This window comes from Plasmodium gaboni, chromosome 6 (assembly GCF_001602025.1).
Source record: "Plasmodium gaboni strain SY75 chromosome 6, whole genome shotgun sequence".
NCBI classification, from domain to species: Eukaryota; Apicomplexa; class Aconoidasida; order Haemosporida; family Plasmodiidae; genus Plasmodium; species Plasmodium gaboni.
The window spans coordinates 1031507-1047244 of NC_031486.1; the positions used below are offsets into that span (position 1 = coordinate 1031507).

At 17.9% G+C, this 15738-nt stretch overlaps 6 protein-coding genes across 6 annotated transcripts in view; 3 read left to right on the top strand and 3 right to left on the bottom strand.

Annotated features, from left to right (window-relative positions):
- The window catches only part of PGSY75_0628400 (putative membrane protein), a gene marked incomplete at both ends in the record, with an annotated part of 2264 nt that extends 713 nt beyond the window's left edge, over window positions 1-1551 (top strand). The window contains 5 exons of the mRNA XM_018784865.1: window positions 27-226; window positions 448-697; window positions 894-968; window positions 1042-1130; window positions 1352-1551. Of these exons, the coding sequence (XP_018642919.1) occupies window positions 27-226; window positions 448-697; window positions 894-968; window positions 1042-1130; window positions 1352-1551 (814 nt within the window). Of the gene's footprint in view, window positions 227-447; window positions 698-893; window positions 969-1041; window positions 1131-1351 lie in introns of the transcript that reaches the window.
- A 444-nt stretch (window positions 1552-1995) lies between these two features.
- On the bottom strand, window positions 1996-2946 carry PGSY75_0628500 (hypothetical protein; the record flags this gene model as incomplete). Its single annotated transcript, XM_018784866.1, has 1 exon — window positions 1996-2946. The coding sequence occupies one exon, from the start codon at window positions 2944-2946 to the stop codon at window positions 1996-1998; it is 951 nt and encodes a 316-aa protein (XP_018642920.1).
- Window positions 2947-3487: 541 nt separating this feature from the next.
- On the bottom strand, window positions 3488-5209 carry PGSY75_0628600 (hypothetical protein; the record flags this gene model as incomplete). Its single annotated transcript, XM_018784867.1, has 5 exons — window positions 3488-3559; window positions 3698-3761; window positions 3888-4060; window positions 4183-4881; window positions 5060-5209. 5 exons carry the CDS (start codon window positions 5207-5209, stop codon window positions 3488-3490), a joined length of 1158 nt encoding a protein of 385 aa, XP_018642921.1.
- Window positions 5210-6670: 1461 nt separating this feature from the next.
- On the top strand, window positions 6671-8398 carry PGSY75_0628700 (hypothetical protein; the record flags this gene model as incomplete). Its single annotated transcript, XM_018784868.1, has 1 exon — window positions 6671-8398. One exon carries the CDS (start codon window positions 6671-6673, stop codon window positions 8396-8398), a length of 1728 nt encoding a protein of 575 aa, XP_018642922.1.
- A 366-nt stretch (window positions 8399-8764) lies between these two features.
- Window positions 8765-11125, bottom strand: PGSY75_0628800 (putative glutamyl-tRNA(Gln) amidotransferase subunit B; the record flags this gene model as incomplete). The annotated part of the gene is made up of 1 exon (XM_018784869.1): window positions 8765-11125. The coding sequence occupies one exon, from the start codon at window positions 11123-11125 to the stop codon at window positions 8765-8767; it is 2361 nt and encodes a 786-aa protein (XP_018642923.1).
- An 853-nt stretch (window positions 11126-11978) lies between these two features.
- PGSY75_0628900 (putative RAP protein) overlaps window positions 11979-15738 on the top strand; it is a gene marked incomplete at both ends in the record, with an annotated part of 4323 nt that continues 563 nt past the window's right edge. The window contains one exon of the mRNA XM_018784870.1: window positions 11979-15738. Within this exon, the coding sequence (XP_018642924.1) occupies window positions 11979-15738 (3760 nt within the window).

Below are 15738 nucleotides of genomic sequence, written 5' to 3' on the forward strand. Positions count from 1 at the left end.
TTTTTCTTTTAACCTTTTCATAACAGGTTTAAGAAAAAAATCCAAAGGAAAATAAGCTTTGTTCATGTAATAGAAATGGTACTATATGGATCAATTATGTCAGTGGTTTTGGCTAGTATTTTAGAATATATTTTATCATTTTATTTTTTTTATTTTTCCAATTTATGTTTTACAAATGAAGTAAATAGGTCCCTGCATTTTGTGTATTCGATAATAGTATTTTTTTGTAAAATGAAAAAGGAATATAAAAAAAATGTACATAAATATATTTATATATATATATATAATAAATATATTTATTTAAAAATTTTATGTATTTGTTTTTATAAATTTATAAAGTTCATTTTATAAAGTACTTTTCATAATAATGTATATAAATATATTTGTATGCGTTTTATATAAATATATAGATTATATTTATTAACATATGTTAACCTTTTCTTTAAGACTTTTTTTTTATAATAGCATATGTAGAAGAGCTTTCGAAGATTATGCCAATGCTATTTGTATATATAAATATAGCACATTGTAAAAATGAATATAAAGAATTGCCCTTAGTTAATGATAGTAATATTTTAGAAGACCCTTCTTATGAAGAAGGACCAAAAGTACAGGAATATAGAAGACCAAAATTTCAATATATTATAGTGAATGACGAATTGGAATATATTTTTTTCTCTTTATGTTCTTCAGCTGGGTTAATATTAAATTTTGTATATAAAAATGGAATGTTTATTTTTTTTTATTAACTATATTTATAATTATATAATATATGTTTCAAATATATATATATATATATTATAGAATTCATATTTATATGTTATTTTATTTGAATATACTTTATTATTTTATTTTATTCTTCTTTATATATGGACCATTCTTTTGGCGAGTAGTTTTTCAAGTACTGAGAATTTATTTTATTCAACGCAAACTACCAAGGACAATTTTTTTTGTATTATAATATTAAGGTAAGGAAAAAAAAAAATAATATATGTTATAATAAAACAAATTTATAAGATCATTTATTTTTATTTTTTTCAGAAATTTAATATGTGTGCTATTTCATATGTGTTGCACGGGTATTTCATCCTATAATATATATAATTATGTTAACCAGAAATACAAAAAGGGTAAAAAAAAAAAAAAAAGAAAGAAAGAAAATAATTGTATAATTAATATATCATATTCTCTATTGTTATATTTGTGTGGAAAATATTCTATAAGACATTGAGAGTGAATATTGTATAAAATGGTATGTTACGTCTACACATAAATATATATATATATATATATATATATATATATATATATGTATTTTTTTTTTTTTTTTTTTCGTTTTTGAAATAATAAGGTTTTTTTTTTAGATGCTTATACATATTGGTATCTCTATTTTCTTCTTCTTTATTTCACGCTGTTTATGACTATACGATATTTTTTAGTTCGATGAACATTCCTTCTTATCAAATAATTTTTTTAAAAATATTGTTTACTTATAGTTTCATTTCAGTTTTGTTGATGTTTTTTTTTAGTGTAATTAGGAACATGATATAAATTAAAAATTTTTTTTTTTTTTTTATTATTTGTGTTGAAAATATTACTGGGTTTATGTAGATTATATTTTGTGATAAATATGAACAATGTTAATATATATATATATATATAATATTTTTAATTTGTTTAATATTTCTATAGATGCATAATTTTTATTTATTACATATGATTATAGTTATAACTTTGTTATTATACATATAAATGAAGAATTGGGGTATTACAAAAATATATATATATATATATATATATATATATATATATAATAAAACAAATTAATACAACAAATGTATGAATCAAAGATATATATATATATATATATATATATATATATATGTAATAACAATGATGAGTAGAATATAAGATATTGTGGATAAAATTATATGTGAAAATACGCATAATATATATATATATATATATTTTTTTGTGTGTTACATTTTTATTGTGTCATTCGTCGGTGTTTAAATCTGTTATTATGATGACTATTTTCCAATTTCCAGATGATTCGAATTGACCTAATTTTAATCCAAACCAACATTTATTATAAGGTACCATTATTTTAAATATTCCAACATCTTCTTTATTATTTCTACATTCATTTAATATGTTTAAAGCTTTCATAAGAGTTTTTATAAAGATAACTTTTTTAATAATTTGTGTATTGTATTGTATATTATTTCCTTTTCGTTTATATTGTAAATTTTTTATATCTTGTATATTATGAAGATTGTTTTGTTTTTTTTTATCGACAATATTTTTAAGAACAAAATTATTTTTAAGTGTTGTAATATTTTGAGAAGTTAAAGAATTCATTAAGAAGATAATATCACAATTTTTATTTGAAACTTGAAAAGTGATTTGAATTTTATCTGAAAAGAATTTTGAATAGGTATTTAATATTTTACAACATTTTTTCAATTTACAGTTAACACATAAAAAATGTTTATTCATTTTAATATTTGGAAAGTTGGTTAAGGTTGGATTTATTATTTCTATACCACATTCATATTTTTTAAAAGCATCTGTAACATTACAATAATTTTTAAATAATAATATACATATACCATTTTTTTCAAATAAGTCAATAGTAATTTTTGTATTCTTATTTGTTATATTTTTAAAGATATCATATATTTGAAATATATATACTAATATGATAATCTCATTATTTGAATTACTTTTTAATATGAAATTTTCATAAAATAAATCATTCATAGTAATTTTTATAAATATCTCTACATGTTTCTTTTCATTCCCAAATATGTACAGGTATTTCTCTGAAAACTTAAAACATAGAAATGAATTTTCAATAGCAAAAGAAGTAAATTCTTTAAGTCCTTTAAGAATATATAAAAAATCTTCTATACTATCTTGTTTGAATTCGGCATGTAGCTTCATTATAAGTACAAAGGAAAAAATATATTCAATAAATGGATATATATAATATATATATATTTATATATATATGCTGATTTGTTCTTAATTTTGTTTCACTTTTTTACAAAATGTGTACTATTATATATATATATATATATATTTGTGCATTTTTATGTTTTTTAATAATGAATTACACGTACAATTATATATTATTAAGCCATTTAAAAGTTGTAAGTATTTTATTTTATTCCCACATATATATGTTAAAGATTTATACAAGATAAAAATTTATTTTAAAAGAAGGTAGGTACATTTAATATGATCGAGAATATATATATATATATAATTATCATTATTATATCATATTAAATATAACGCATAAAAATAAGGTGATGCTTGAATAAAGCGAATTTTTAAAAGTTTACAGGTATAATAAAAAAAAATAAAATAATAAATAAATAAATAAATATATATATATATATATATACATTGGGTAAAAGAATATATTTTTTCTTTAATAAATAATTAAGTTAAAAAAAAAAAAATGAATGAATAATATAATTTATGTTTTTTTTTGTTTTTTTATATATTCTTCTTCCAAGTTGTTCATTTGTCCCTTCCAAAATTCATGTTCCTATAAAGTGATATATATATATATATATATATATTAATTTATAATGTTCTTATGTGTACATTTTTTTTTGGTAGTAACTTTTTCCACAATATATGAGAAAACTGTTTCTTATATACACATGTGTGATATAGAACGTACCTGTTTTAACTTTTCAATTTTCTTCCTCAAATTTAAGAGTATTGCAACATCAGTTCTTAATACCCTTTAATTGGAAAAAAAAAAAATATATATATATATACAAATATAAATATAAATATATATATATATATAATACCAAATGTGTTATTTATGTATAATAATTATATATATATTTTTATATATTATATACCCATATAAAAAGCAAATATTTTCAGTATATATAGTTGGTTTTTCAATATTATTTTCTTTCAAATATATATCTAGTTTATCAAAATATGATATATCAATTTTAAGCTTTTGAAAATAATATCTTGCACTGTATATATTTTTGTCTTCTTTGTCTTCCTCTGGTAGTTTGGTAATCTATTAAAAGGAGAATATAAAAAGAATGGAAATTATAAAATTTGAATATAAATGAAAATATAAATATAAATAAATATATATATATATATATTTATATATTTTATTTTTATTTTAATTTTTACGGGAACTATTTCTTCTCTTGTTAATTCAAACTTTTTCTTTAGCTTCTTCATATCTGCAGCTTTTTTCAATTCTAGTTTAATTTTACTTTCAAACTTTTTAATATTTTCTAATGTTGTTTCTTCTAACATTACATCTTTTTTGGAGACAGTATATGTTTTATGAATAATATTTTTTCTTTCTACATCAGCTTGCATATTATATGTAAATTTGATCAAAGGATGTTTAGCTTTGGCTTCTTTTAATTTAAGAATATCATTGTTATTTTTAATTTTTTTTGCTTCTTCTAATTTAATTTGTTGATCAAATTTATCTTCCATAACTTTTTTAGTGACACTATAAAAACGTTCTTTTATTTCTTCTATAGTTCTTTTATATTTTAAATCATATACATCATTAACTATTATAAAATGACAATCATATTTTTCACACAAATTAAATAAATAATCTGTTTCTTCCTTTGTCCAATTTGCATTCATTGGTTGTATTTCTCTATAATATAAATCATCGTTATATTTTATGATATTTATTTTTTTATTGAACTTTTCAAATGTATCATCATCTTCTATTTTATCTTCATTGAATTCTTTTTTATCATTCTTATATCCTATCTTAGACCACTTGGTTAATATTAAATCATCGTTTCTACACTTACTTCTAAATTTTACGAGTCTCCACACGCTCACGTTTTTGTTATTCAGCTGTTAGGGGATAAACAACAAAAAAAAAAAAAAATTAACATATAAAATAAAATAAAATAAACACATACCTTTTATAATATATATAAGTATATAAATAATTGTTTATATTTTTATATTTTTATATGTTTATATGATTATATATTTATTATTTCATTTTTTTCCCATTTTTTATCCTTACACTTATTATCTTCGAAGTAGTAGGTAACGAAAATAAATTGTCATTATCTTTCAAAAAGCTCAATTGTTTCTTACTTATTTTTTCTTTCTGTTTCTTCTTCGTTTTTATTTTTTCAACATTGATACCGAGCATATCATAAATGTGACTCATTTTGGTTGAACAGATTTAACAAAAAAAAAAAAAATAAAAAAAAAAAAAAAAAAAAAAAAAAAAACAAACAAAAAAATATTATATACGTAAGTATTCTTCCATTTATGTGTGTGGACCAAGTACAGAAGCTAATTATAAAATAACATGATGAAGAAAAAAAAGGAAGAGACAAATATATACCCAAATATATATATGAAATTGTCTATATAAAGAACATAGTTACATAAATATATATATATATATATATATATATATGTATATTTATTTTATGTTTGTATAAAAATACTATAGTACCATTTCATATCATCCATTAATATATATTATTATTCTGAATTATAATAGAAAAAAAAAAAAAAAACTATTAATTTGTACATAAAAAACAAAAAAATATAAATAAAATAAAATAAACATATATGTATATATTTCAATATGTTACATGTAGTTCAACAGTTCAAATTTTTCATGTTTAATAAAAATAAAAAAAAGCTAATGAGCATATATACATATATATAATGATGATGATGTATAAAAGAATAAAAAAATATATAAATAAAAAAATAAACAAAATAAAAAAATACGATTCATATTAATTTATTATAAGTGTTAACCTTTTTAGGGGAAAAATAAATGAAAGAAGAAAATTAGGTATAATAAATATCTCTAAAAATATGATACATATAATAATGTATAATAAATATATATTTTATTTTATCATTAAGAATATATAATAAAACAAATAATAGGAATAAAAAGTTGTTATGTTGCATTTGGAAATAATTCCTTTTATATATATAATAGTAGAATATAAATAAATAGGATGCTTATGGTAAGAAGAAAATAATAAAAAGGCAAAAAAAATTATCTCTTTAATTTTTAATATGAAATTATAATATAATATATTTATATAATATAGAAATAAAAATTGTAGGCCAAAATAAATACACGTGCATTAAATTCTCTACTTTAAAAATTATAATATAATTAATAAATACTTATAAAATATTATATAAATTGTTATATATATATTATATATATCGATTTATTAATTAACGAAAAAAATAAAAATATAATATAATATAAATATAATTAATATGTGAAATGCAAAAATGATTTATCCCTAAAAATAAAAAATGCCTTTTTTTTATTTATAATAAAAAATATATATATATATATATATATATATATTATTATCTTGGTATTCAACATGGTAATAATATGAAGAAAAAAAATAAAGAAATAAAATCATATAAACATTTGAAAATTTAAATGGTGAATAATAAGGAAAAATGAGGAAATTCATATGTTTACATTAAGATAGCACATATTATATATATATATTGTATAATATATATATATATTTTTTTTTTTTTTATATTATTTTTTTCTCTTCAATATAACAACTCTTATAACTCCGTAGTACATCATGTAAAGATGTTCTTCTTGTCGATAATCATCTTTTTGATGATTGTCACACAAAAATATTTATCTACTTGTATTATAAAAAAGAAATATTTTTTTTTAAAATCGGGACCAAATAATAAGGAATGTTATAGGATACGTGGTTTTTTAACGCAAAGAAAAAAGGCGAGGTGTTTATTAGTAGATAAAAAATGTGAAGATAAAGATTTATTTTATAAAAATGACAAAAGTAACATATTAAATAGATATAAAGTGGATGATATAAAAAACATATATTTTTATAATTTATTGCATTTTAATCTACTAGACGTACTTAATATATGTAAAATATTATTGCATATGAAAAGTATTACTCTATATAAATATAATAATAATGTGTCCATAAACATTCAGCAGTTCATTAAAGATAAAAATAAAATAAAAAAAGAAAAAAGAAAAAATAGTATATGGCAAAATAATTCAAATCATTTAATTAATAGTTTAGTAATATTTTTTAAAAAATATTTCCAAAGGTATAAAGAGGAAAAGGACTTGTTCTTCAAGTTGGCTAGCTACCAAATGGAAAAAAAAAAAAAAAAAAAAAAAAAAAAAGCGAAAAATATTAGTGAAAATTATGTATTAGCTAGCCAAAATTTGATGGATGAAAATATAGATAACAAATCTGTTAAAAAAAAAGGGAAAACAAATTATTTCAAGAAATCTATTATAAGAGGTATTTTGGAAAATACGAATATTTCTATAAAGAAAAAAAGTTATGTAAATAATATAAAAGATAAAATCTTTTTATTTGAATTTAGTGTGGATAATATTCAGTTTTCTTTAGAGTGTCTTTATAAAAAAGTAAGAGGTATATATTTTTTGTATAGAAATATTATGTATATAAAAATAAATGAATATTATAAAATACCCATTGCTGTTTTAAATATTATATCAAATATTAATGTTTACTATAAGGTGATGAAAAATTATATTCTTGTTAATTCATTTTTTATAAAATATTATTTCAAGTATTATTTAAATAAAGTTTTTAATTTAAACAATATGTTTGTTCAGGGAAAAAAAAAAAAAAAAAAAAAAGAATATATATTTAAAAATATGAAGGATAATTTAATATATATAAGACAAATAAAAAAAAAAACAACTATGAATAATCATCCTTGTAATGACAAAAAAAAAGAAATAATATCCACACCATATTATTCAAAAGAGATAATAAATGGGATGGATTTTTATAACATATTACATAAAAATAATATAAAAATAAAAAGAGTAAAAATATATTTTAATGGGAAGTTATTTGTTTCTTTTCCTATATGTTTAACTTATAACATAAATAATTATCAATTTTATTTGAATAATATAAAATATATTAATATTAATATGAATAATTTGACAACAAATGAATTATATATTATTAAAGATATATATTTAAACAATAAGATATATTTTAAAAATAATGCATTTTGTTATTTAAATAATGAGAATATCATTATGAGTAATGAAATGATAAATATAGATCTTGATTATATTTTGTTATTTTATATTTTATATTTTAACGATAATCAGAATTTATATATTCCTCGGGTGTGTAATCCAGCGTGGCCTTTTTATTCCTTGATAAATCAGAATAATTTAGTTCTTAAAAAGAAAACAACAAAAACAATACAAAAGGAGTTGACAAAAAAGAATCAAAAAAATATAAACAGTAGGAATATTTTAAAAAGGGTAATATATAAAGCTGATCAAAATTTTGTAAATTTTGTGTTTTGATGGGATAAAATAAAATGAAATAATAATATTAATAATAAAGAAGTGTGTCTATGTATTTATTTATTTATTTATTTATTTATATTTATATTTTTTTTTTTTTTTTGTGAAGATAATATTTGTATATACAAATATATATATTTAATTGAAAAATAATTTTTTTTTTTTTTATTTTGTAATTTTTTTGTTATCTATATTTCAAATAACATTATTTATATTTTTTTTTTATGAATATATTTTATATTTGTTTAGAGCATGGAGATGACATTTAAATATATATATATATATATATATATATATATATATATATATATGTATATAATTTTGTGTTAATTTCCATGTTAATATAGCAACTTCATTTTAGATGCATTATAACAGATTTTTATTTATATAGTTCAATATAAAATCATTCACATGTTTATAATTTATAATTACATTGGACGTATGTACATTGAATTTATTTTTTAATAATCCGATAATTCTGTTTTTAAAATTTTGTTGATTAATGATAGATAATTTATTTTGATCATATTTCAAATAATGTTTATTTTGTTTAATTAATTCTATTAATGTATGTTCAATATCGATTGTATTAATATGTTTGAGTTGTTCATAGAAGATTTCTTTATTAAATTGTTTGTCTATGAATTGAAAAATAAATGATTTTAAGAAAGTATTATCTATATTATTTGTATGGGCATAATTAATAATAAAACATAAATCTTTAGGTTTGATTAATATTTGTTTGGATAGAATATTTTTTTTTTTTAAAATATCTAATAATGTATTAACTAAAAAATTGGATACATATTTTTCTTGTTCATATTTTAAGCATTCATTAAAATAATTATATAAAAATGGATCATTAAAAAAAACATGAAAATAATGTTTTGACCAGTTATATTTTTTTTCATCTTGATAAATTTTTATTTTATAATTGACATAAAATTTTAATAATTTCAAAATATTATCATTAATTTTATATATAGGTATATTTCCTTCTTTAACATAATTATATGATTCTTTTTTTCTTAGAATAAAATGTGTATTATCTATATAGCTTTTTGTATATATGTTATTATTACTACAACAGGTATTGTTATTATTATGTGTATTGTTTGAATTTTTATCATTGTTTATATGATCATTTATTATATTACTATTTATGTTATTTTTGATAATATAATTTATAAAATTTTTCTTTTCTGTTTCTATATAATTTCTTATTTTTTTAAAGCTATTAATATTTTTAATTTCCATGCGGTCATTCTTAAAATTTCCATATTCAAAAGATATATTAATATCTGAACGTATGTTTTCTTTATTTCCTACACATACACCTAACAAGCATACTTTATTTTTTATTTCTTTAAGAATATTTATGCATTCATCGCTGTTCATATCAGTTTTTTCTACAACTATTTCAACAAGAGGTACACCACATCTGTTATAGTCTAATAATATTTTATCTGGTTTGGAATGTATCTGATTCGTGTTATTTCTTACATAATGTTCATTATTAATTTTTTCTGAATATATATTATTATAATTAGTATTTATATTATTATGTATAGAACGATTATCATTTTTATCTATATATTTATTATCATTACAATTAATATGATAATCATTAGAATTTGTAACTTCTTCATCCTTATTAGAGAAATGTAAGTAACACTTACTGGTGTCTTCTTCAAGTTGTATACTTTTTATATGATATTTTTTTTCATTCAATAATATATATCCATCATATCCAATAGGGTTATAATTTTGTGTAATCTGGTAACCTTTGGGCAGGTCATAATAATTATAAATTTTTCTGTCAAAGGAGATATTATTATTTAAGTTACAATTAAAAATAATAGAAATTAAATATGAGAATAAAACAGCTGTACTATTTAATGTATTTAGAGATCCTACTTCTCCAATACAAGTATTACATATATATTTATTGGGTTCGATATTTTCATTATTATGATATTTATTTATAATAATATCATCTGATGTGTTGTTATTTATTAGATCCTTGTTCTTTTTAATTTGATTATTAAAAATGGATTGATGTATATTCTTATGTTCATTTGGTACTTTTACATCTTCATTATGAACTTTTTCATTTGATACTTTTACATCTTCATTATGAACTTTTTCATTTGATACTTTTACATCTTCATTATGAACTTTTTCATTTGATACTTTTACATCTTCATTATGAACTTTTTCATTTGATACTTTTACTTGTTCATTTTTCTCTTTCCATATATTTTCTCTTATAAATGCTATTAAATCATTGTGATTTTTTTCATATGTTTTTTCTCCATATAATGAAGATATGTTGAAACAATTACAGAATGCTTTATATTTTGTACTTAGCTGTATATGTACTTCTAAGCCTATTTTACACTTTATATTTTTTTCCATATGTGATATAGTGTTTTCTTTGATTTCTTCATTTTTTATATCACTAAAAAATATATCATTTTTTCTGAGTGTACCTCCATGCTGTTTTACTTGACCCTTGGCATGATCATAAAAGTTAAGATGTTTATTTTTCCTTCCCTTTTTAATTGAACATTTATTTAATGGAATGAGCAAATTATTATTGTTACTGATATGATTTATATTGAAACATGTAATAAAAGAATGATAATATATAATGAACATAAAAAAAGAGGAGAAAATTACATATCTGCTCATTATATGATAGAAATGTAAAACATGGATAAACATACACAAAAGAAAATATACATATAAAAATATATATATATATATATATTTATGTATATTTAATCTTTTTTAATTTATTTTATTTGATTTATTTATTTATTTGTTTATTTTTTTTATTCCCCTTTCGAAAAAACTTTTCGTAGGGAAGTGTAAGAATATCTGGTTATTTCTTCATATTATGTTCCTTTAAATATATAATAATATATTATTATATATTATTTAATTTTTTTTTTTTCTCATATTTGAATAGCTATAAATTTATATAAAATATATATATATGTATATATATTTTTATTAGGTTGATATATACTGGGATGTTATATTAGCAAGAAAAAAAAAAAAAATAAAATAAAATAAAATAAAATAATAATAATAAAATATTTCATTATGCATATGTAATAATATATTATACATATATATATATATATATATATATATATATATATATATATATATATGCTTATTTTGGTTTACACCTTTGACGTTCTACAAAAAAAAAAAAAAAAAATAAAGAAAAATAGAATATTATAAATTTTTATATTATATATTATTTTATATATAATATACATATTATTTGTATATAATTTTTTCTGTAGATTAAAAACTTTTGTGTTTTAATTTTTTTTTTTTTGTTTTTTTTCCTTATAATCTTATATATATATATATATATTTTATATATATAATTATGGCCCATCTATAAAATATAAGATTGTATAATATAATTTTTGTCATGGGTTGAAAATGAATAATAACATAATAAAAAAAAATAATATAAATATGTTAATATGAATATGTTATATATATATATATATATATATATTTTTATATATATGTTTATGTTTCTTTAAAAATATAAATGTTGACAAGGGGGAGAGCGATAATTTTTCATAGGCATTGCTATTACCCCATATTTTTTAATATAAGATACAAGTGCAATTTGAATATTAAGAAGAGGAATAATAATTTTTTAAAAAACATAAGTAACAAAAATGTTATAAATAATATGGATTGCATACATTTAATTGAAAACATGAAATATGTAAATGAAAATAATGTGAATAAAAATATAATTTTATGTTATATAGAAAGATTAAAAGGTGTGAATGATATATGGAATGTAAATAAGATATATTTTATTTTTAAGACATTAATAAAATATAATATATATGATATGATATTATTAAAGAAAATAGAAAATAATATTATAAATATAAATATGGTTGATGATATAAAAAAGGATTGTTATGAAAATATTTATATTATAAGAATATCTTATGTATTATATTCATTTTATTATTTTTTAAATGATAATATTAATCTACAAGTTGTAGAGAAATTAATTTATATGCTCAATAAAAAGATTGATTACATTATATATCATAAAGATTTTTTTAATGAGTTTATTTTATTTCATATTAGAAAATATAATGAACAAAATAAAGATGTACCTTATAAAAAGGATACACCATCTAATATTTTGTTGGAAGATATAAAGGTTGATATAAATAATGTGATAAATAATGTATCAAATATATCAAATAAAATGTTAAGTAATGTGCATGATAATATTACACAACAACCCTTGATCTTTCAATTTGATAAGAACCATTCTAAAGATGTGTGTGTTAGAAATATAAATTTCTATGAGATATATTTAACCTTGATTACTTTAAAAAAGTTGGGATATAATAAAAATGAAGAACTTATAAACAAGTTGAAGTTTTTATTTTATTTTAATTGTATTAATTTGGATAATAAAATAAATGAGAATGATATGAAATATATCACTTTATTGTTTAATCTTTTTTATGAGGACACAGATTTATATTTGCTTAGCATTGTTAAGTATGTTCTATTAAAAAAAAAAAAATATATTTCTCCTCAGACAGATGAAAATAAAAATGTGGGTAGTATACATGACATGGCATTAATCATGCTAACATATTATAATAAAAAAAAAAAAAAAGGACAAAATAGTAAATATGAAGAGGAACACAATCAAAAGAATATGATGCAAAAAAAAATAAGAGAAAATGATTCTGTTAAGGATGGATGTAGTATAAAAAATAATATTTTTGAGGAAAAAAATTATGACATTAAAAATAAATATAATATAATAAACATTATTGATAATATTTCTTATTTAAGTGAGTATGAAAAAAAAAAATTTAAATATATGCTTTCATATATAAAAAGCAAATATGATAAAAATTACGATTTAAAGGATATTATATATAATAATGTTTTACATTTATTATATGAAAAATATGAATATAATATAAATATGGATGAAAAGGACCAGATAAATGAGGAAGAAAAAGAAGAAAAGGAAAAAAAAAAAAAAAAATATATATATTATGAAAATATAATTGAAGATTTACAAAGTTTAAGTGAATTAATAAAAATATACAATAGTTATTTAAAATATGATATAGATATATTATATTATATATATATTAAAAAATATATAGAATATTGTAATATCGAAACAATAATGAATATATTTCAAGCTTATATTTTTGTATACAATATTAATAATGAGATTAACAAAAATTATAATTATATTATCTCATCGGATGAGATGCAACATATGAATGAAAATAAAAAAGAAAAGACCAGAAAAAAAAATGATAATATTAATAATAATAAAAATAATTTTAGTCATTTTCCTATTCATATACATAATAATTTAACAAATTTAAATAATATTGTTATACAAATAATTAGCTCTAAGTCTTTATATAGATTATATCATATGTGTAATATTAACCAGTTAAGTCATATTCTATATTATTTATATCAAATAAATAATATTATTGAAAATAATATATATGAAGAATTATATATTAACAAATTATATAATCATATAAAGAATATTATACTAATTAGATTAAAATATTTTTTAAATAATGAGCAAAATAATAGGAACATCAATAAGTTTAATGTTGATCATAAGGAGGAGGTAACAAAATCGGTGCATATACAATATAATAATTTGGTGACAGAAAAAAATGTGAAAAGGTTTTCAAATGATAACAGATATTATAATAACACATCATATAATAATATTATATATAATAAGGATGATAATTTTTATAACAAAGCTAGAATGTATGATATATTATCATATGAACAAATGAGAATTCCAAAAAATGAGAAACTTGAAAAAAAGATGAATGAAGAAAAAAAAGAATTTTATGAACCTAAAAATATGTATAGATATGAATACACAAATGATATAATAAATTCTATTATATTATTATTTAATATATTTAGTAAAAAAAGTGATAGTAAAAATATATCAAGTATGATTTTAAAAATATTGAAAAAATCACATTATGATGAGAGACATTATCCATGTAGTACATACATAAACATATTGAATTCATTTGCAAAATTAAGATATAGAAATATAAGTATGATACATATATTATTATTAAAAGTTAAAGAAAATATAGATACTTTACATTTTTTTGAGTATACAAATCTTATAATATCCTTGTCAAAGTTAAATATAGTTGATACTTATTTTAACATTAAGGATAACAATCTATTTAATATATATCATAAAATTAAAGTTAATAATAAGCATGATATAAATAATATATTTTTAAATGAATATAAAGATAATGAAATAGATGGATTAAATTATATAAAAGTTATTAATAATTTATATGATATTCTTAAAAAAATCGATGAAAAATTATCTTATGTTTCTTTCGTCCCATGTTATAAAATGATTCATATTATATCTAATGTATTAAATAGTTATATCTTGTTAGGATTTGATAAAATTCATTTTAAGAATATAAATAAAATGATTGAATGTCTTCATAATTATATATTTCAATATTTTAATAACAACGAGATACATAAATGTGATGGATCTAATGAAATGTATTTTATGAATAAACAAGAATATATAGAGACAAAGGCACTTATAAATGATGACCTAAATGATTCATATCAAATAAATAATAATAATACAAATTATTTTTTTCATAAAAATCAATTCTGGTATTTCAGTGATAAAAATGATATCATCATAACAAAAAGGCAAGGGGGAGAAGAACAAAATAAAGATATTGAGCAGAAGGATCAAAATAAATTTGAAGAAAAAAAGGAAAAAAAAAAAAAAAAAAAATTATATTTACCTGTACAGTCATTATATCAAATATATTTATTTTATATATATTTTAATATTTATGTAAAAAATTTATTTACGTGTTACATAAAAAAATGTTCTGATGAAAAAAAGGGTGTATCTAAAGAACATAAAGAAATGATAGACATAAAAAATGGATATAATAATACAATTAATAATATTGATAATAATATATCATATAATTATTCTTCGTTTCATACATTGTATAGTCCATATATGTTTGAAAAAAAGAGAAAGACAAATAATGAGAATATATTTGATGGTTCATTGCATAATATTTTGAGTGAAAGTAGTATATATTTATTAAATAATATATTTTTTTTTGTTAAATATATAAATAATTTCTTACATAAATCTTGTTATAAAAAGTATAATTTTTTCTTTCCATTTTTAAATGATTATATAAAAAATGAAAAAAAAAATGAGGACTTAATTGAAAAGGTTAAAGCAT